At 36.0% G+C, this 21,972-nt stretch overlaps 1 protein-coding gene across 7 annotated transcripts in view; it reads left to right on the top strand.

Annotated features, from left to right (window-relative positions):
- The window catches only part of ADAMTS6 (ADAM metallopeptidase with thrombospondin type 1 motif 6), a 266,890-nt gene that overhangs the window by 232,105 nt on the left and 12,813 nt on the right, over positions 1–21,972 (top strand). For 4 of the 7 annotated variants that reach the window (XM_032473104.1, XM_032473101.1, XM_032473099.1 and 1 more), the window contains 4 exons: positions 888–1,017; positions 7,639–7,843; positions 15,129–15,305; positions 17,762–17,918. In XM_032473104.1, the coding sequence (XP_032328995.1) occupies positions 888–1,017; positions 7,639–7,843; positions 15,129–15,305; positions 17,762–17,918 (669 nt within the window). Of the gene's footprint in view, positions 1–748; positions 848–887; positions 1,018–7,638; positions 7,948–15,128; positions 15,306–17,761; positions 17,919–21,972 lie in introns of those variants that run through there. The other 3 variants (XR_004317186.1, XR_004317184.1, XM_032473111.1) reach the window with 3 other exon arrangements.

Genomic DNA, 21,972 nt, shown 5'->3' with positions numbered 1-21,972 from the left:
TACCTATCTTTGCTTGTTTTGATTCCTTGACACTGAAGAGAAAATGTATAAAGTCTAATCACTGGGCATGTTTACAAATAAGAGTGTGTTTGTGTGTGTCTTTGTATTTTGTGAAATGTGAGCAAGTTGTGGTGGATATATTTGCCAATAAATAATAAACAAACGTTTAGAATTTTACAAATTTTACAAGAATATGTTTAGTTATGGCAAACAGTTCACACAGACTAATTTTTAAGAATGAGATAAGTATTTTGTGAGTCAATATTTGATGGAATCTGTGTATATCTGACAATGGTGTCATCAACAGAGGCCGACTCTGTTAAAGCAAACAGACTACTAATGGGTTGCAGTCCAAAGAGGCTCACTGCAATCTTTAAATTCTAGACTTTGTGTGGGCTTTCAGAAAAATAAATCTCTAAATGGAGGGAAAAAAATGTCATGTGTGAATGTTATGTGTTCCTAACAAAAACTAAATTGATGGGATTTGTTCTACAAAATATTAAAAAGTAAATTTGTCCCTAATGTTTTGTTTCATACATTTTATCTGATTATATTTTGGGAAAATAAAGTTTTTGTTTTTGTTTTTTTTAAGGAAAGCACGAAGAAGAATATACAAATGGGAATGCTAATTATTTAAAATGACCAATAGTTTCTTTTCTGAACTTGAAAACAGTTATGTTTCTAAATATGAGAACAATAATTTTGCCTAAATTTGCAGTATAATGACCAGGACTTCTCTCCTTTTTAGAGAAGCAGTCAAGTGTTTCTGGAACAGATAAGACAGCAGCGATCCAGTGAGGTTGATGCCCCACAGAGGAAAGCTATGCATACCTAACGTACTGGAAGGTAAACTACTCTTCAATTAATGATGTCCTCCTTTTCTCAAGGTGTCCAAAGACAGGAGGTGGTCTGTAAAAGGTTGGATGACAACTCCATTGTCCAGAACAATTACTGTGACCCTGATAGTAAGCCACCTGAAAATCAAAGAACCTGCAACACTGAGCCCTGCCCACCTGAGTAAGTAAGAGAAAGAAGTGAGAATTACTTTCTTCAAGTACAAAGAGAAAAAACATTAGATATTCATATTTACAAACATACATTCATACAATATGAATACATTAGGCTGAGAAAAGGGGATGAAAACATCACAGAGGGTGAAGTTTTGATTCCTGTTTATCCATAAGTTTTAGTAATTAATTCCTTTAAAGCGGGAACTTCAGTAGATTGATCCTGGCACAGTGCTGGAAATGATCATATTTCATCAATTCCAAGGCATATTTCTTTTCACATTTTAACATCTATGAAATTGGATTCATTTTGTAATTGATGATGTCTTATAATTGGCATTATTTTTTCTATCTTCATGGTACCTAAGATAATGGTATCTTAGATTCAATAAAATACAGTCAATTGGCGTGTAATCATGTCTTTTCCAGATATTTATCCTAAAGGCCTAAAGACTTTTTAAATAGTTTAGAAATGTTTTGTAATGGAATATCTTTGCTTTAATTTGCTGACCCAGTTTCGAGTTCTGTCACCCTAAGGCATCCTATCTTCTGAGTGTTGAGCACAGGCGTAGAGGTACACTTCAGTCCCTTTCTGTTGATTAATGTAGCAATTACAATCCACTGTAAAGGGAAGCACAAGAAGAGAGCCCATCCATCTTAATGGTGACTTTTGAAAAAGTAAAATTTAAAAATATGAGACCTGCTGTCAGTGGGCCACATTTTATAATCTGTAAGAACAGAGAGTTTTCTTGATTGAGCAAAAGGCAATGATTATGTGAAAAAAGACAAAGATGCTGAGTTGATCATGAACATACTGATCTTTGTAGGGATTTTGCCTGATTGTGAATGGCATTTCATTCTTGGTTGAGAAGTCAGGGTAACCATTATCCCCCATGTTAGCTAATTATCCCAAAAAGAAATTAATATAGACAAAGAGAGTAAGCCAATGTATGTATATATCCCAAGCTTTCTAGAGCTGGCAGGGAATGCTCTATAATAAAAGTGATCCCTGTTTCCAAAAGTGGAGTCACAAAAACTTGAGACTTATAGTGGATAAAGAATTTAGATTCCTAATATGGCTGAAGCAAAATGCATTTCCTGATATTTGTTTCAAAAAAGTAATAATGCCTTATGAACTTTTATTATTCAAAATCACTGTCTGCCTGAATGAATCTTAAAGGGAGATATTCACTCCTAGTCTCTTGAAAAGATTTAAAGCAAGTAAAGAACACATGGAATCTAGATTGATAGAAATTTTATTCTAAGACTTAAAATTTCGTAACTCTTCTTTTTGAAATGTGATCACCATATAACTAACTCCTTAAAATGCAAGCAGAGGAAAGTACAGAAATACAACCTATGATATGTATTAACAAAGATAAGATATTTAGTTGTTTTTTGATTTTCCTTTCATTTAATTATTTTTATAAATTTATCTCAAGAGAAGCTGAAAAACTATATAAAACAAAATGAAGCTCAAAAACTGTGGACTAATTTTTGACATTTCCAACAACTTCAGTATATTTTCATATAATTGTGAGTCTCAACCTATCAAGTTAATTCTCTGACTCTGTATTGAAGGTATTATGTTTGGCATGATCAGCCATTTAAGCCATCTGAGTGGGCCTGGTCACACCTGTTCTATTTTGGCCAGCTTTTTTATTTGTTTGAATTTAAATGCTATTCAAATGTCCTTTGAAATTTCAATGGTTGGTCATTTCATCCCATATATTGTGTGTTTGGATATTATGGGATTTTTTTTTAACACTTTAAGGATAATTGACATATTTGAATTAACCTATGTGATTAAAATTAAGTTTTCTATTTCCCTTCCTTTTGTAGTTCTGAAATAAAAAGTTACTTATTACCTTTCTTTTTAACTTTGGAGAGAATGGAATTTGAAAAAGAGAAAATTTAGGCTGACAGGTTTTTTTTTGGAAAATGCTAATGATACATATTTAAAATATTACTCTTTATTAGTCCATTTTTTCTTAGTTCCTTTGTAATTTATCCTTTATTCCTTCAAATTCAGACTATGAAAAAGGAAATCTAAATTCTTCAGAATGGTTTTCTTTTGTAATAAGATTCCCGGCAGACAGTGGTATTATAGAGATAAAATTCACTGAAAGACTACTGAATTCAATTAAGCTCTGAGTGTGGAAGGAAGAAAAGGAAATAAGTTTTTTCAGATGACAGTGTGATAATTGTACTTGTTTTTTGTAATACATATTAAAGCATAAAGGTTTTTAAATGCAGGTAAGTAGAAAGAAGAAACACAAAAAACACTTAAAATACTTGTAAAACCACTGTTAATATTTTGATCTATATATTTCATCTTTTTTCTGTCTACATAGACACGTGTATATAACAAAATGGTATTATATTGTTTATGATGCTTTGTAGTCAGTTGTCAACACATTGAACATTAAACACTGTCTACAACATTTAGTGGATATGTCACTGTTTATTTAAATTAGTTTTCCACTGTTGAACAATTTTGGCTGGGTCCTAGCTTTTGATCCCTTTCTATTCCACAGTGTTAACCATTTTTGCTACTAAAACTTTGCTGTCTGTAATTATGCCCTTATGCTAAATGAATAGGAATAAAATTTCTGTTTCAAATGGAGTTATATTTTAGTCTTTGAGACATATTGTCGAATTGTTCTCCAGAAAGAATATATGAATGTATTTTCCCACTGACATTATATATATAAGACTGTCATTTCTCTGAACTGAACAATGCTGGGTATTACTATTTTAAAAACAATTTTTAACTATTTTATATTTCTATAAACACAGGGTTTACATTTTATAGAAATGTTTCTGATTGTTGTTTTATTTTGTATTTCTGGAATTGCTGGTGAAGCTGAACATTTAAAAATCATGTTCAGTGGCCATTTGTATTACTTTTTTTTTGTTTTCCTCTTCATGACCTGTCTCATTTTTCTGAAGTATTTACATTTTGTTATTGATTTGTATGAACTCTTAATGTATTAAGAATATCAACTCTTTTGCATATGTTGCAAATATTTTTTCCATGTTATTTATGGTGTTATGATCTATTTTTAAATATTATATAGGAAAACTCAAACTTTTATGCTCTTCATTCATGTAATGTTTAGGAAGATCTAACTCACTCTATGATTATATTTTCAAAAAAATTTCTAATGTAAACTTTAATCTATCTGAAATATGTTTGCCTGCTTTGAGGAAAGGATCTGTATTTATTTTCAAATATTATTGTTTTCCCAATACCATTCATTTAAAATCCTAACTGGTATTTTTTTTTTTTATCAGAAATTGTCTTTTCAAACAATGAAATATTTTAAATATCTTTTAGTCATACTGGAGACTTCATAAGTAGAGTATGGAAAAATAGAGGACAGTAAGATTTATCCTTGTGTGTTATTGTCATTATTATTTATTTGGAAGACCTTGGAGAGCCAGTGAAAGCCTCGCTGGGAGAAAGCAGTGTGCTCAGAGTGGTAGCACTTTCATGAGAAAGGGAATGGTTGTCAAGATGGCGAGGTGACTAAGGATAGGGAAAAAAATGAGAATTCTAGAGGCATTGAATGAAAATGGTGAGATTAATGCGATAGGCGGGAGGAAGCTGATAGGAAGCTAGTGCCCCACCTTAAGAAAAGGAAGTAACGCCCCACCATAAGAAAGGAGAATCCAAGAGTTCAGTTTTGACCATGCTGTCTTTTAATAGCAAGAATATTTCTACATATGACTGTAATGATTCAGCACTTGATGTTTTCAGAGAAGATTTTTGTGTTCATATTTTTACCACTGAATCTAGAGGAGGAAAAAAAAATGAGAATGTCTTCAGAGGGTCAAATGCATGGAGAATGAAGGTAAAGGAAACAGTCTATCTTAAACTGGACAGAAGAGTGGTGAAACTGGGGAAAGCAGAGGCAGTGGTAAAATTGCGAAACTATTTACATAACTAGATGGTGACTTAATCCTTCAGAGAGATATGGAAAGGGATGATTTGGTGAGCAATAAAGATGCAACAGGGACTAAATGTGAAGCCTGAAATCAGAGTTAAAGACAGAAGGGTAACTGGGAGGGTAGTTAATACTTTTATACATTCTGAGTTAATGCTATAGTGATACATCTAGTCTAAGAGGTGGTTGGCAATAAAAGAGAGGAGAACAAATGAGAAGGCGGAGATAGCCCTGACCTCATGCAGCAAAGAACAGCAACACCTCCTGAATCACTGCTGTTACTCTGGGCACCTGTGTTTAATTTGAAGGCCTCCATCCCTCTTACATTATGAGACCTAATGAGATCATGGCTGGAGGTGGTATGAGTGAACTTTTTGTGGATGAGTTATACATATTTCTGTTTTATCCCATTATGTTGGTGATGAAATCACTGTTGTGCATTGAATCAGAGTTTCACTATGGCTGGCATGCAAGTATTATTCTCAGTACAGGTTTTCCTCTTTACCAAAAATGGTACTAACAGCTTGGGAATCCATGTTCATCTGTGGAAAATAAAACAGAAAGAATTATGAAAATCACTTTAAGTCTCCCCTAGAAAATGACCTAGAAAAAAGAACATATAATGTCAGATTTTCAAAATTCAGGATTAAGTTGTCATTCTTTAAATAAATTTTAGACTGAATTTTTTAGATTTTGACAAAATATATTTTAAGTCTGAGAAATTGATTGATTAATTAATTGTAATTAATTATAATGTTTCTACCTGTAGGTTTCCCGCTGTAAGTAAAGATAATACAAATAATAATGGACAAAGGCCATTGTGATTTATTTGGCTAACTATATGCTCAAATTTAGGATACTAGTACTCTGACTTTACTAAGGTACCATCTTCCACATACAAAACTGGCACAATGAGCTAAGCTCGTGAAAAGAGTTAGAAATTTGTTCCTAAACTTTCTACTCTCCTGTCTGGATAGTCTCTTCCCCAAGAGCATAAGCATATCCATTTAGGGTAGGTGCATGACTTATAATCATAGATTGAAGAAATCTTCTGACTTCATGCTTGTGATCTAGGTTCTTCTATTTGGCAAAGTTAAAAATGAAATTCAGTAGATGGTAATTGATGGGGATCTAGTCCTAGCTCCATCATGGCACTTTTCATGATTTTGGAGAACGGGGTCTTACTTTCTTCTATAAAACACAGTGCCTTGGGTACAGTAGGCATGCAGCATGTATTCATTACATTAAATACAGTAATACATCAGTCAGGACTCTGGTTGGAAACAACACTACTTCAACTTTAGCTAGCTTCTGCACTTAAGAGGATTTATTGGTTTATATACCAAAGCTGAGGGAAGTATAAGAGTGGACCCTTCAGGAATGGCTAGAATCAAGGACTCAAATACCTTCAGGACTCTGTAGCTCCTTTGCATTCTTTCAGATCAGCTAATTCCACTTGACAAGGACATGGCCACTTTATATACCTTTGTGACCAGAGAGGAAAGGGTTCCTTTTGCTCTCACTGAGATATAAAAATTCTAAGGCCAAACTCTTGTTGGTCTGATTTGGATCATGATTCACATCATTGGACCAATTAATGTACCCAATAGAGTGAGTCCTGCAGAAGTATTACACACACAGACGTACTTGTGCACACACATACACAACCCTGAAATTATATATATGAAAGTTTATTGATGAATTTAGGCAAAAGGAGTGGTATACCTACAAACGTGAGACATGTTCATTTATTAAGACATTTCAGTTTCTTCCACATTAGCTGTGTAGAAGCTGTTTACAAGACTAAAGGGGCCAAAGCAAGGAATTTCCATTTTCAGGGAGCTGGCTCAGGGCCCTGCTCTTGCTGCAGGGTTTTTAAGACTCCTGTCTTTAGGATGGATACCTGGGCTATCTCTATCCCTACAAGGACAGTAAAGTCATCCATCTTATACAGAGCCTGATGTTTATTTCTGGGAATCAGAAAACAAATCCATAGCTCCTGTAGTGTGGCTTTGTCACAAAATTCTCAATTGTAGGAGAGCCTGTCTCAATGTAGTAATAAAAATAGCTACTGTTTCTTGTTTGTTATGTGTCAGACACTGTTGCAAGCTTACCAGCAGTGTGCTGAAGCTGTCTAGGACCGGCTCCTCAGACCACTTTAACTAGTGTATCTTCTCTTCTTCATGTTCAATATGTCAAGGTGTTAGCTTGAAATTGGCCATAGTGAAGTATTTATACCATAAAAATTGGCAAATGCAACAGATCAGAATTCCCTCACTCCCATGAGGAGCCAGTTGTTAAACATTTACCAGCACATGACTATGAACTTCATATATGTTACCTTGCTTATCCTCATGACAATCTCATGATTGATATTGTTATCATTTTAGACATTAATTTAAAAAAGGAGAAAAAGAAGCTTAAAAACATAGTGCATTGCTTACTTGAACCTGGGTTCTGCCTGCTCCAAAGTCCATACGCTACACTCTAGAAGGCAGCTGGCAGTGAGTTACCTCTTCCTTAAAAGATCTTCCATTTGTCATTTGTCACATCAACAGACACTGAAATGTTGGCTCTTCTGGGAAGAGGAGATAGTCCACTGATATCTGCCTTCACTCAGCTGCAATCTCTGGCTGCACTGAGGAAATGCTTTTCTGTGTTTCTTCCACTTCTTGCTGCAGGTGGTTCATTGGGGACTGGTTGGAATGTAGCAAGACTTGTGATGGTGGCATGCGCACAAGGGCAGTGCTCTGCATCAGGAAGATTGGACCCTCCGAGGAGGAGACACTGGACTACAGTGGTTGTTTAACACATCGGCCTATTGAAAAAGAGCCCTGCAACAACCAGTCATGTCCACCTCAGTGGGTGGCTCTGGACTGGTCAGAAGTAAGGAAATCTGAGGCTGTATGTTTTGAGATGTCTTAACTATCAATACCAAAGCATTTAATATTAAGGACACCTGAGCATGTGAGCATCTTAGAACTCAACAAGTAAGGACTGCATAACAGTGAATTTGGCCATGTTATATTTTATTGCTAATTGTCAGTGAGTAAGGTTTTTTTGGGTCAGGGAAATCAATTAGAAACTAGTCACCAATTTGATTGAAAACAAGCATAAAGTGAATTTGAGAGAATATTATAGTGAGTACTCCTATAAGAGGTTTTTCTCCTTTGCTTTTCTTGAACAGCATTATAGGCTCAGAATTAGTGATATATTGTATCTTTTTTCCCAAGTAATGTTCCAGCTTAACTATAGAACTTTTGGATATGAGTTTGTTAATGTATTATCACGTGTTATTTATCTATATATGTTTTAATTACCTCTTGTGTCTGGGGAAGAAACTTGGAGTTGTGGGTTATAACATATCAAAGAGTCAAAATCAGATTTTATCATTACCTCACTTACATGATCAGTGAGGAAGATCTGACTCAGATAATGTTTTTCTGGCATACATATATATTAAAAAGCCTAATATAATCCCAAGGCCTCAGAAAAATGGCCTTATGAAAAAAATGAGGTAGGAGGTAGAGTAAATTCTTGACTCCTCATTCTGCATGAGACATACACAAACACACACTATATCGTTCTTCACATTTCCCGAAGAAGACCTGAAACCTTCTGTAGTGTTGGTTACTGTTAGAAAGAATGAGTACCTGGATATATAACTACAGGTCATTCTTCCAAGTAGCAAAACAGGATGCATTTCCTGCTGGAAACATTGTGGTACTTGCTTTAGGTATTTCCTGTAGACCTCATAAGTTTGTCAAAAACTAAACAAAAACCAAATTAAACATTGTTCTTTAGGAAACTCTGGATGTAACTTTTCTCCCTTGTGAATCTTTCTGCCTGAATAGCCTTATTTTGCTAGAGGCATGGGGCTAAAAGAGGGAGTGTGTTTAAGATGGTGCATGGAAATGGAGCTTCTGCCCAGTTGTGGTTATCCATGGAATCTTTGGCAGGAATTGGGAGTGTTCTCCCAAGTTTCCTGGCCATAGTCCAGCTTCAGTAATTACATTCTGCCTACCTCACTTTTATTTGTGTTTCAATCAAATGTAGAGATATTCTTGGTATTATCACTCAGTGGTTATGAAAAACAATATGAACTCTTCTGTTCCCTAACAGTGGGTGTATTAGCTCCTAAATTCACTTGGAAGATAAAATCCATTGATAAAGAATAGACATTTTACATAATTGTACACGTTAGTAGTTATTTTACTTGCAGTTCAGTGCCCATGACCCTTACAGAAGTCTATAAGTAGTCTTTGATAATGATGACAATGTTGTTACTGGAAAATCATAATGGGAGACCTGATGATTGACTGCAGCATTTTTAGGATTTCAGCCCAAGTCAGTAAGTATAATTGGGTGCTTACTAAACACACTGGGATAGGCACTATGGAAAATACAAAAGAACCTTATAAGTTTGGGAACATAAGAACTATCCAGGAAACAGCTAAAGCATAACGTAAGACAGCGTTTAATAAAATGGTGGATTGTGAGGTATAAATGTGTAAGTAATATAGAAATTCAGAGCTGAGAAGGTCACAATAGACTGGAGTAAGATCAGAAGGCTTTTTAGTTGATGGATTTGAACTGAATGTTGTAGGAATATAAGATTTGAAGTAGGGAAGAGAATAGGGAAGCTAGAGAAGTGTTCCCCATAAGAGAAACAACGGAACAGAAACAAAGTTCTTGTGAAAATAGGGTGGGAGAAAAGGGTTTGTTTTAAAGAATAAATTGAAGATAAGATTGAATAAAGTAGTGATAGTTAACAAGGAGGCTTGAACATAAAACCCTATAACACATCATCTTTCTACAAAAAGTGGAGAAAAATAGACAAGTTCAAAAAGAGAAACTAGAAAAAATTTGTGCCAACCACTAAAACACTAAAACTTCATGTGCAGACTCATTTCACATTGGTCTCTTGACCTACATTTTTCTGTATCATTGTATTTTTATTTTAACATAAAACACCAAATATATATTGCCTTGAGAAATAGATGATGTATATTATTATATGTTTCCGTTCCATATATCATTTTCAGATTTTCTTCCTAATTCAATCTCATACAGGTTGTTGTTACCCTACTTTTAGCATTTGGATTCTTTTTAAAAAACTTTTTTATTGATGTGTAATTGATTTATAATTGTTAGTTTCTGGTGTACAGCCAAGTGATTCAGATACATATTCTTTTTTGGATTCTTTTCCATTATAGGTCATTACAGCATAATTGAATATAGTTCCCTGTGCTATACAGTAGGACCTGATTTATCTATTTTATATAAAGTAGTTTGTAACTGTTAACCCCAAACTCCTAATTTATCCCTCTTCTGCCTTTCCCTTTTGGTAACCATCAGTTTGTTTTTGATGTGAGTCTGTTTCTGTTTTGTAAATAAGTTCATTTGTATCATTTTTTTAGATTCCACATATAAGTGATATCATATGGAATTTGTCTTTCTCTGTCTGACTTACTTCACTTAGTATGATAGTCTCGAGGCCCATTCATGTTGCTACAGATAGCATTTTGATTCTTATCTATCCAGGCTTAGAAGTGACTTGCTCAAATGGCTCTCTGAGGCTCTTAGGCTCTCCTGGAAGCTGCCTCAGGAGATATGTACAAACTAAGGGGACTTTTAATCACATTTCTGCTATCTTCATTGAGAGAGCTGAGTCAAAGCTTAGGGGAAGGAAGTGGAGATGAGGGCATGGAGTAAACATGTTAGGACTATCACCTCAAAAAAAAAAATTAGTGGATGTTGTTGTCTCTCCACAAACAATGCAGGAAGACTCTTCTGGGGTAAGCATGAGTCAAGAAATGCTGCCGTCACTGTCTCAGACATTCTAGTTAGATAGCATCTGTACCATCGTCTTCATCCTTTGTTCAGGAGGAAAGAGATGATTATTGTCCCATACAGTCTCTCCTGTTTATTTTCCAAAGGAGAGGGTGTGCTCTCACACTTCCGGTTACTTACTTCACCACAAAGTCCACCGCTTCTCTAGATGAGTTAAAAATCAGTAAAAGTAAATAGCATTAATTGAAATAAATGTCTGAGTAGCTATGGAGAGCAAAGTGAGAACAAGGACCCTGTTCTTCCCAGAGGGATAGAAGCTCTCCTTCTAATGAAAAGAGGAGGTCCCAGCAGAAGAGCAGACAGTGTGCAGCCTCTTTCAGTTAACTTTTACAAAGATATTTCACACAATATCTTTTTGACACACCCATGAAAACTTGCCTCCTCTTTCTGCCCCATTCACACTTCCAACTATCTGCTGTCTGAGCTCTGTTAATCAAAAGGTGAGGTTCAACTGGCGAAAACATGTTGCAGCAAGAGGAATGTACCCTCTGACCTTTTTCTTTTCTTTGCCGGCTGCTCTAACATAAAATTTCTATTGTTGCAAAGCCAGGAACTGTTTTCATTTTCCCCATCAGTGAAACTCACCCTGTGCTTATGGCAAAAAAAAAAAAAAAAAGAGAGAGAGAGCCAAATTAACTTGGTGGAAAATGGGTCTTTTGCTGTCTTTTGTGAAACCAGCGAAGCCACAGCTTTCCCATTTCCTACAATCTAGTCTCACTCTTGGGATCACCCTTGCTATGGCTTTCTGTTTTTGCCCTCTCTTGGCATGTGACTCTTAAAGCATTGCCGCGCACTATGGATGAGCTCCAGCAATCCTTAGCAATTCTTTTGATGTACCGGAATGGCTTCTTTTGACTCCCACAGAGTACCCATTGGAAAAGATCTGTTTCTTGTACTTACCCTTGGACAAGTGGATAACTGGCATCATACTCAGTTGAGTTTGTACTTAACATTTAGGTAGCATTCCTGAAGAAGGATGGGGGCAGAAATGTACCTACCGGGGACTGAGCTTTGTTTTAGTAGGCAATTGTGCTACCACCTTGTTTACTCCTGGGTTCTACTCTGGTACCATAACTAGGTGAATTAAACCCCTCTCTCCAGAAAGAATTCAGTCTAACCCCAAAATGTTAATATTCCTATCCTTTACAAATGAGAGCCAAATTGTTTTCCCTGGTGTGGTTTCAAATATTTTTTTTCTGCAAAATATGTTTTTGCTTCTTAATCATAGAGCATTAAAGTACACGTGTATCTCTAATAAAAATTACCTCCTATATCCCACTGAAATGAGAACAACAAATGAATGGTTTGGTCAGGCTTTAAAGAATTTTAAGATTCTGATTATACAAATAAAAGAAAAATAAATATTTATCTGCAATAAGGAGCAATAGTGAAAAATAATTTTACTAAAGAATGACTATTTCCTGAAATAATATCTTCCACCCACCTACCTAATGGTTTACTATGAGTATGAATTGAGTGGATTTTTGTGTTTATAACTGTATTTTAATCTAAAGAATGACTTTTTATTACTGAACTAAGTATTCAATTTCTAATTATTTCTAAGAATTTTACTGCAAACTCAAAAATTCTGCAAAAATATATCCTTTACATGGGTATAGACTAATGATTATCTCTGAAGAATGCTCTGAAGCCTTCATGATTAATTTAATGCCTATTAGTCATATAAATAATCATAGTTATGCCTTGCTTTTCTGGAATTTTTTTTAAGATAACTAAATAAAACTGTGGCTATCAGATAGGTAAACATTTATTTATCAGAAGGCTAAAGAGAGGGAAAGATGAAAGGTAGGCTAAATAAAGCAGAGGGAAGAAGTAAAAATAAAAACAAGCTGAGGGCTGTCCCTGCTTGAACACCTCTGACATAAGGTCAGAATTTGCAGGGTAGAGTTCTACTCAGAACTAGGCTGGTCTGAGGGGCATCCTTGTGCCTTTACTATTTTTTGCAAGAAATTTCTAAGCATTTAATTTTACAGTCACCCTTAAGAAGTGCAATATTTGCAGAGACCAGAGCTGAGATTCCAACTATTGACATGTAATACTTGTGGCTAAATCTGCAGGGCTCATGGCTGGTGTATTCATTGAATCTGAATGTGGCAGAAATGTCATTTTCAGTCATTTACTATTTTGAGAATCCAGTTGATTATCTCTCTACTTCCAGTGCCGTAGGATAGAATATTCCTGGCTTATTTAGTGGAGCTTGGCCTTTAATTTTCTAAAATTATTTCTTGCTAGTAGAAGATGTCACTATATGTTCGGCTTTGCATGTAACTTCACATTGTCCCACAGAGGATTTGTGTCTTTTTAGATTTGTCTTTCAGAGCATTACCTTTTACAGAGCTGCCATCTGAGTTTCTCTGTACTTCTTAGTGCTTCAGTTTCCCACTAGTAAAATTGGTGTGAAAACAGCACCAGTGAAGTTTCCATGAAGATTAGGTAGATTATGACATGCAAGGACTTAGAACACCGTCTGACACTTAGTAAACATTACTGTTGCTTTCTCTTTTTATTCTTCTCCGCATTATTATCAGTCTTTTTTTGTTTTGTCTTGTCTTTGGCCCCCTGGGGACTTCTCAGACACGAATGAATTGTCTATCTTTGCATTGTCTGCCTCCCCTAATTGTAAAAGTTTTCAGGACTTTGATATAGGCTCTTAGGAAAGACCGCTAGATATTAACACAGTCTTCAAATAACAGCAGAAGCTACTTGCTACTGGAAAAAGGTGTTAAAATAAGCAAGAGACATATGTCCCAGGCTTTACTATACATACATGTGCTTTTAAAATGTGAAGGGGGTAAGAAAGTGGCACAAGTGCATTTTCAATAAATGTTCCCAATGTAGAAAAATTAGCCTCAAAATACTAAAACTGAATTCCCTATATATCCTGTGTGTTTCTGCCCATATCCCTAAAGTCTGAGGTACTCTTCTATCCTCTTGTACTTTACCTCATTTGTTTTTCATAATAATACTTCTTATGTATTCTCAAGACTGTTTTTGTCAATGCTAAGAGCTAAAGTGTGGATGGGAAGGCTTAGGATTTAGTTCCAGCTCTACCACTTGCTATCTGTTTAACCTTAGATTAAGTTGCTTAAACTTTCCTCATCGGTAACAACACTAAAAGCTTGTGTCAAAATAATTTATTGAAAGCGTTCTGTGAACTATCAAGCTCTAATGGAATATAAGGTAGTAGTGTTGTTATTATAATCAATAATAATATTAAGCATTAAGAAAGTGACAGAAATCCTTTAAGGCTGTGTCTTCTAACATTGGTGGACAGTGGAAGAGATTTAGTGTGAATTTAAGAGGACCAGACACAAGTGGAGCAAACTCAAAAGACTCGAATCAGGGTTTTATTCATTCTACGGAATGCATGATTGCAAAATAAGATTGCACGTCTTGACTTCTTGAACCATAAAATGACAGTGTGGTTGTGAGGATTAAATGAGATAATATATGCAAAGTACAAAGTGTAGTGCCCAACAGCCAGGAAACACTCAGGAGTTAGCATGAGGTCTGCCATTTAATCACTGCATGACTTTCTACCAGTCACTTTACTCTCAGGTTGTTTCTTCATTTTAAAAACAGAATAATAATTGTCATCTCACAGAACTTTTGTGAGGCCTATGTGAACTATGGCCCACAGCACAACACTCGGTGTCTACAGTATTTCTTGGATGGCCGCTGCTGTCATCATCCTTATTAGCAGCAGCAGCAGACAAAACTGGAGGGCTTCAGCCAGCTACCATGTTAAACAGGTGCCTCTGGAACAGAGCACTCCAATTAACTTGAAAAAGAGGTCAATCATTGACTTCATGATATAGGGAGAAGCGTCTTTCCCTCGGTATGAAGAACAGACTGGTCCAACTGAAGAATAGTCAGACACTAGCTTGCTTCACAAAAACAACTCCTCATGGTCTACTAGTAACATAAGTATTCTTTTCAGAAGACTGTACCTAGCAAGTAATAAACCAAGAATTCCATGTTCCAAAAATTAGCAGAATCTTTTCACCGCTGAATATGGCCAAGGATAAGGAGGAATTGAGGAATAAACCTACCCACAATCAAAGAAAATATGCTGCCAAGAAAAGCAAACTTTGGATTTAGCTCTTAAAGACTTAAGGGAAAAAGTAAAAGTTCTTCTGCTTAAGAACTTAAGGAATCTTCATATCTGAACGACTTTGCCTAGAATTTAGTGTGTGTGTATGTTGTATATCCAAACACATATTTACTTGAAGAAAGACTTTCCTCAAATTTTCCTCCTTAGACTGTTGTTATTCATTAGTATTTCTTTTATTTACAGTGCACTCCCAAATGTGGCCCAGGATTCAAGCATCGGATTGTTCTGTGCAAGAGCAGTGACCTTTCTAAAACATTCCCAGCAGCACAGTGTTCGGAGGAGAGCAAACCCCCAGTCCGCATCCGCTGTAGCTTGGGCCGCTGCCCTCCCCCTCGCTGGGTGACAGGAGACTGGGGCCAGGTAAGGCAGCTGGACGGTGGGCTCCTGCTGAAGCAGCACCTTGAGACACTTGAGGTTCCTGATTGGGTCGTTGCAGGGGCTCAGGAGATGAGTAACAACGCACAGAAATCCAGGTGTGTGATGTGAGTGTGAGGCAGTGTACAGGCAGCCCCAGTCACACACAGACACCTAGCCACGTTTCTCCCACACCTACACACTTCCCACTGTCACCTTCTCCTTGGATCCTAACATTTTAACTTAAAATTAAAAGAGAAATAGTTTAGATGCCCAGAGATTTGAACAAGCTACCAAAACTTTGGATTCTAGTGCCAACTCTCTCCACTAATTTAAGAACGAATCAGTTAATACTGTTGTCTTAATTTTCCCACTTGCAAAATAACTCCTCTTAACCTCATAGAAAATATGTGAGGTTTTAATTAGCTTGATAATGACTGACAATCTTTGAAATAGTATTAGTATTTATTCTTTAGTGGATTTATCTGATGGAGACTATGAATGGGGAAACAGTATATAGAGCTTTTGGTATGTATTTTTGTATTGATTGTAATCATTTCTATTTTATGTTCCAATTCCTATTTTTTCTTTCTTCTTTCTCACATTTAAATTGTGTTATCTTTCTGAAGGTCACCTTAAATTCCTTTCAAAGCAAACTGATGTATTTGGATAGAAGGAAAATTAAGTATTGTTCTTTTGAATGTCAAAAATCAAATCTATTAGGTTATATTAAAAAATAATGCTCCAGAAAGTAAATTTCTAGGCAATCAATACTCTTTCCCTGTGGATTTATAATTAAACTTGTAGATGGCCATTTTTAAATATGAGACTCAAATAAATCATAGTGGTATATAACTACACCAGCATGATTTTGTTTGTGCTCTGAGCCTGCCATTACTTATTAAAAATGGCATTTCATAGAACTAGTTACCAAAACTATGGCCAAAATTCAGTATTGCTAGAGTTAGCAGTATCCACAGAGCTTTTAGGGGAGCAGGCAAAGATTTTGAATCTCCACGAAGGTAAATAAATATACTTGCTCTGTGCTCAGCCCTGTGGGGGAAACAAAAGAAGTGTGATCATAAAACAATGAACATTTGCATTTGTATAACAAATAGGTAATAATTTGCTTTTGTTTAACAGTATTTAGTTTAATTTACAAAGTGCTTAAGTGGAATATATATACATCATAAGCTTAAATAAACACTGAATGTAATTACCTCCCTGTAGAAGTGTGACCATTTCATAATTTATAATTATTATGCTATTAAGGAATCAGTACAGACATGCTCTCATAATTTTTATTTAAACCAGATAGGAATTTCCTTTTTTATATATTCTTTGTTGCAATGCACTCTTATATAAAGATCATTTAAAAGTTTTTGCATATTCATAATTTCACCAAATTTACAGTTATGAATTTGAGATTGTTCCTAATGTTGTCAAGTCCTTTTCTTCTCATCTATATTTTCAATTCAGTTTTCTAAAATTGAAATTAATCAGTGAAAATACATTTTCAAAGATGCTTTAATACATCTCTAAGGTGCACTTATTTGTCATTCTGTACTTAGAAACTTAAAAATAAAAGTGTCTGTGAATATCCTTGCAAGTCCTAAGTGCTTTGAAAGTTGTTGCAAATAAATTCAACAGAGCCTCGGTCTGTTTACCTTGTAAACATCACCATCACCTGTCTTCCCACCATTAGCTCCTCATCCCTTTAATCCCAAATCTCACAGGCTTTCTGGTATTCTGGGCACCGGGCCCAAAGAATAGATGCAACTTCATTCTTCAGCCTGGACAGCGGATCAGTCCCAGCTGAAACTAAGCCCCTCACACAGTAACTTCAATTCTAAAGTATCTGAATCCACACGTAGATGAAAAAGGAGAGGGAGACATGCTAACTGGCTGACACCGGACCTCTTCTCAGATTTGTGTGACTTTCACTGCCTTACAAAACTCAAGATACTTACTTAAACTCTTTTTTTTTCTTAACTGACCCCATCACCAGGCCCCACAGCAGTCACTGCTGTTATACTGAACTAGGATTTTCTTCATTTTCAGAGCACTCCAGTAGACCTTCAGGTGGTTTTCCCACAAACCTGTGATAAATAGGGAGCAATAGTGGAGTCCCAGCCCCAGAATCTCTGATTATTTCTACTTTGTCATAAAGATTTCCTCATTATACTCCTGTTAAAGTTCACCAGCACTGCTTGGAACTGTTGGAATAATAGCCCAGGAAGTCTCCATCTGTTGTCTTCTGGAAATTCTACTGCTTCCATTTTCTAGAGCAATAACATGATCCTTGAATTTAGTAGAATGACCTAATCATATACCTCTCCAAGATGAGCTACATACAGGCTTTAAAAATTAACATATATGGTATTTGAAATAACATAGTATCTTTTTTACCTCCTGAAAATTGTTGAAATCAGTATTTTGTTTCTCCCTGTCTTTCGGTGTAGTGTTCTGCTCACTGTGGCCTTGGACAGCAAATGCGGACTGTGCAATGTCTCTCCTACACTGGACAAGCATCGAGTGACTGTCCGGAAACTACTCGGCCTCCATCAATGCAGCAGTGTGAAAGCAAATGTGACAGCACCCCCATTTCCAATGCTGAAGGTGAGTTTCCCGTAGAGAAGGGGCCCGTGGTCTCTGGTGACTCACCTATGCTGATTCTCAGAGTTCGAAGAGCCCCATCAAACCACCTTTGTAGTGTGCTTATACGGGGCATTTGTGAAAGCCACATATGTATGGATATGTAATCAGGAAACCGAAGTGTTTTTCCTGACTCTTCCACTGACTATATGACCTTGTTAAGTCACTTAAGCTTTCCAGAGCTAAGTTTACCTATCTCTGTAATGAGAGATTGCAGTGGATAATCTCAAAGCTTCCATCCAACCTAACATTCTATGTTTAACTTGTGCTAGAAATACAGAGATGATTTCTAATGAACCAAGCTTAAAAGTAAAAACTTGTTTCTTTTTGGCTGTAACAATGGATCTCTACCATTGTGAAGATTAAAATTCATGCTTGTTATACATATAATGAAAGCATATGTTTGAAACTACTTATGTTTCAAATGTTAATTTTCTCATTGTAGAAAAGTAGAAAAATATGATTATACAGTTGTTCATATAGGCAGACAAAGGTCTTCAGACTTTGAAATTTTTCTCTTTTATATATGAGGAAATCCTTTTATTAGCAGATGCATGCCCAAACCCTGAATTTTCTTATATCTTATTTAAACAGACGTACTTTGTTTATTCAGTTAAGCATTCATTTGAAATTTCCTGAATGCCACTATATGCAAGGCACTGTGTAACAGAACCTACGGGGAGTGTAGAGACAAATATGGCATAGCCAGGAAGTTCAGACTGCTTTCTCATTTGACGATAGAGCCATGATCAAATACACGAACATCTGAAGTCACAAATTTTAATTATGTAAGAAATCCAGCCATAAGGCTCTGCTTAAAAAAACAACAAAACCAAAAATAAAAAGCTATGCTGAAAAAAAAAAAAAAAGCTATGCTGAATATAATTTGTTAGTATTTTTCAAATGAAAGTGATATGCTCACAAATCTATTAAAAAAGACTGTTCCTTTTGACCAGATTTATCCAGTTTGAGGAATTTTTTTAAATCCTGTTTTTTAATATTTAAAATCCTATTTTTAAATTTTATTTTAGGAAGAGCAATCATCTTCTATGACAGGAGGCAGACCACTTGCATCTTTGCATCTTTCCTAGTGGTCTGGTTTTGATATCTGAGCCTCAACACAGTATACTTACTGTGAAATTTACTCTTTCAAAGAAGTATAGCCTTACCCTGCTTTAATTCAAAATCACAATTTTAATTTGCGAAATCTCTGGCCCTAGTGCCAGTTTGGTAAGGGACATTCTAAAAATCTAGCTCTCCTTCTCTTGAGAAGGGCTCGAAATCTATGACAAGCAGAAGTATTTTTCATAGCAAAACTATTTCCTATAAATAATCTAAATTTTAAAATCTCTTTTCTATAAGACTTGCAGCAAACAATTTTCACCTATTGTAAATTATTGGCAATCAGTCACATGGGTTTGGGAGTCTGTTTTTCAGGGTTGAAAGATTAAAAGTTCAAGGGGAAGAGAGGATACCACTATCACATTAAACTAAGTTGAGTATTATGGTGGGCCCTTTATAGTCATTATCCGTTTTACATACCTTATGTACATAAATATCTGTGTGTGTTGTATAATCATGATCACAACTTTGTGAGAGTTGGTATAAGCAATGCGGAGACCGAGGCACAGGGTAGTCACTTGCCCGTGTGACGAGCCTAGGGAGTCATGGAGTCAGGATTTGAACCTAGATTTGGAAGAGCCCTAGGGCATGTTATTTTCAACTACATTTATACTCTATTCGTAATTCACTCTTTAAAATCAGGTATTTTAACATGAAAACAGAGCTTCTGATTATGAAATACAGAAACTTCTGGCATGACTGTCAGCCTGAGTCAAAAGATTAACCATTGCTGAAAGAATTGGCTTTTTGACATGCCCACAATAATGTCTGTTGAAGTTATGTTTGTTACTTCATTTTAGGCCATTTTAATAATTTCTCCAAAAGCTTCTCTATAGTGGGTAATTGTCATACATAAGCTTTGCAGCTTAAGATGTAATGCTGTTTTTAGAGTGGGCAGAATATCATTTGCACCTGCACTTATTTCTGCCTTAAAGAAATTTCTTAAAATGGATAGGTGTTAATCTGATGTTTCTTGTATTATTTGGAGAAATACCTCATACTCATTTCTGCCTGGCCAAATCACCTTTTATTAATAATAATCTGAAGTAAGCAGTTAGAATATTTTTAGCCTTCTCAGTAAAGGAGGAAATTTTTAGGAAATTATTAATCCTGCAAGGTATGACTAATCTTAGAATTGTTATTCTCTAAAGCTGTTGACTCATTTAAAGCAGGATCACTTTCTTTTACAAAATTAGAATTAAAGTACAAACAGCATATCTGTTGTAACTTGTTTTGTGCTCTCTTTAGCTTCCCAATAGCATATATTGAATATATTTAAATGTCTGAAACTCTGTTCATTTCATCAGAACCTAATTATTTAATGTTTGCTATGGCCAGCTTCTGCCACTTATTATGAAAAATCCAAATATATTACAAGTTCATAATCTTACAGGGAAGATACTTCTGTTTTAAAAAAGCACAGTGGGATGTATTAAGTTCAGCAGTTTATGAAGTGCTAAGAGTGTTCAAATAAAGGACTAATGACAACCTTTTGGATTAAGGCAAGCTTCATAGACTAAATGGTCTGTGAGCCAGCCGTAGTGCGTAGTTGGAAAAACCCAGCATGTACCCTGAGAAAGAGGATGAAACAATTGATTTGAATCATAACTTGTCATCCATAGGAATATGAAATGGGCAGATAACATGAATTTCAAAAGAGAAGGGGCTCTTGCATGAAAGTAATGTGAGAGTGACCTGAGAGGGCTTCTGGAAGTCAGATTTCATAAGAAGTGCCTCTTATGAAAGTAAAGTTTGGAGGAAAGTGCAGTCGTTGGGAAAGGAGCAGGTTCTGGTTAATGCAGGAGGTAGAAGAGTACCCTTCTTTTTCCAACAGAATCAGGTTCTCTTGACTCTTAAAGAGGAGGCTGCTGAGAATCTAGTTCATCTCTACCCCCAACAAGATAGGGTAGGACTAAGGGAAATTTCTTGGGATCTAAAGTACAGTCTTTCAGTGGGGTCTCTGTGGCTAACATAGGCCACCGATAGAACCTTAAGCATTGTTTCAACTACCATAATTTAGGAGATGGTTCCTCTCCTAACATCTTGTTATGAAAATAATAAAAAGTTTCAAACATATAGCAGAGTTGAAAGAATTTTACAGTGAACACTCACCTCCTGTATTCTAGCGTTAACGTGTTACTGAACTTGCTTTATCATGTAGATATCTATCTGCCCTTCCCTCAAGGTGATGATGTTCAAATTATATGCTCTAGTCATCCAACCATTAATTCATTTAATTAGTCAACATACCTACTATGTGCCAGCCATTGAGACTATGAAAGGTCCCTGTCCTCAAAGGAAGTGCAGTTTAGTAGCGGTGGTAACTTGCAAACAAACAATTTTCACAATGTGGACAGTACCGTAACAGGGGTAGAAAGAAGCTACCATGAATACACAGAGGAAGGGGTAATCAGCAGCAGCAGCATGCAGAAGGAAGGCTTGAGCAGGGCACAGGAGGACTGGCCACAAAGACATTAAGATGCTAGGCATTCCTGGCAGAGGATGACTGTGTGCAGTCACGGGGCTGTGGAGTCAAACATGATTCACTATGGTTACAGTGGGTGGCAGATGAGCAGGCAGTGGAGATGAGGCTATAAAGAGAGAGACAGGGACTTGGTTTTGGAGGGTCCTATATGCAGTGGAAGGAAGTTAGGATTTTATCTATGAGTTCTAGGGAACAAGTGAAGGAAATTGGGGAATGACATGCTTAGGCTGGCAGGTGTATAAAGGGGCAGCTTTGTGTGGAGAGAGTTAAAAAGGAGAGTTAAAAAGTTGTTATAAGAGTCCAGGCTAGAGATGATGAAGACTAGAACTCAGGCAGATATAGTAAGGATCATGAACTGGGGGAAAAGACCAACACAGAAAGGAGAGTGAAAAGATCCTGATGAACAATTAG

This window comes from Camelus ferus, chromosome 3, assembly GCF_009834535.1.
Source record: "Camelus ferus isolate YT-003-E chromosome 3, BCGSAC_Cfer_1.0, whole genome shotgun sequence".
NCBI lineage: Eukaryota > Metazoa > Chordata > Mammalia > Artiodactyla > Camelidae > Camelus > Camelus ferus.
The sequence above is the reverse complement of the archived record's forward strand: the minus strand, read 5'-3'. Positions and strand labels throughout refer to the sequence as shown.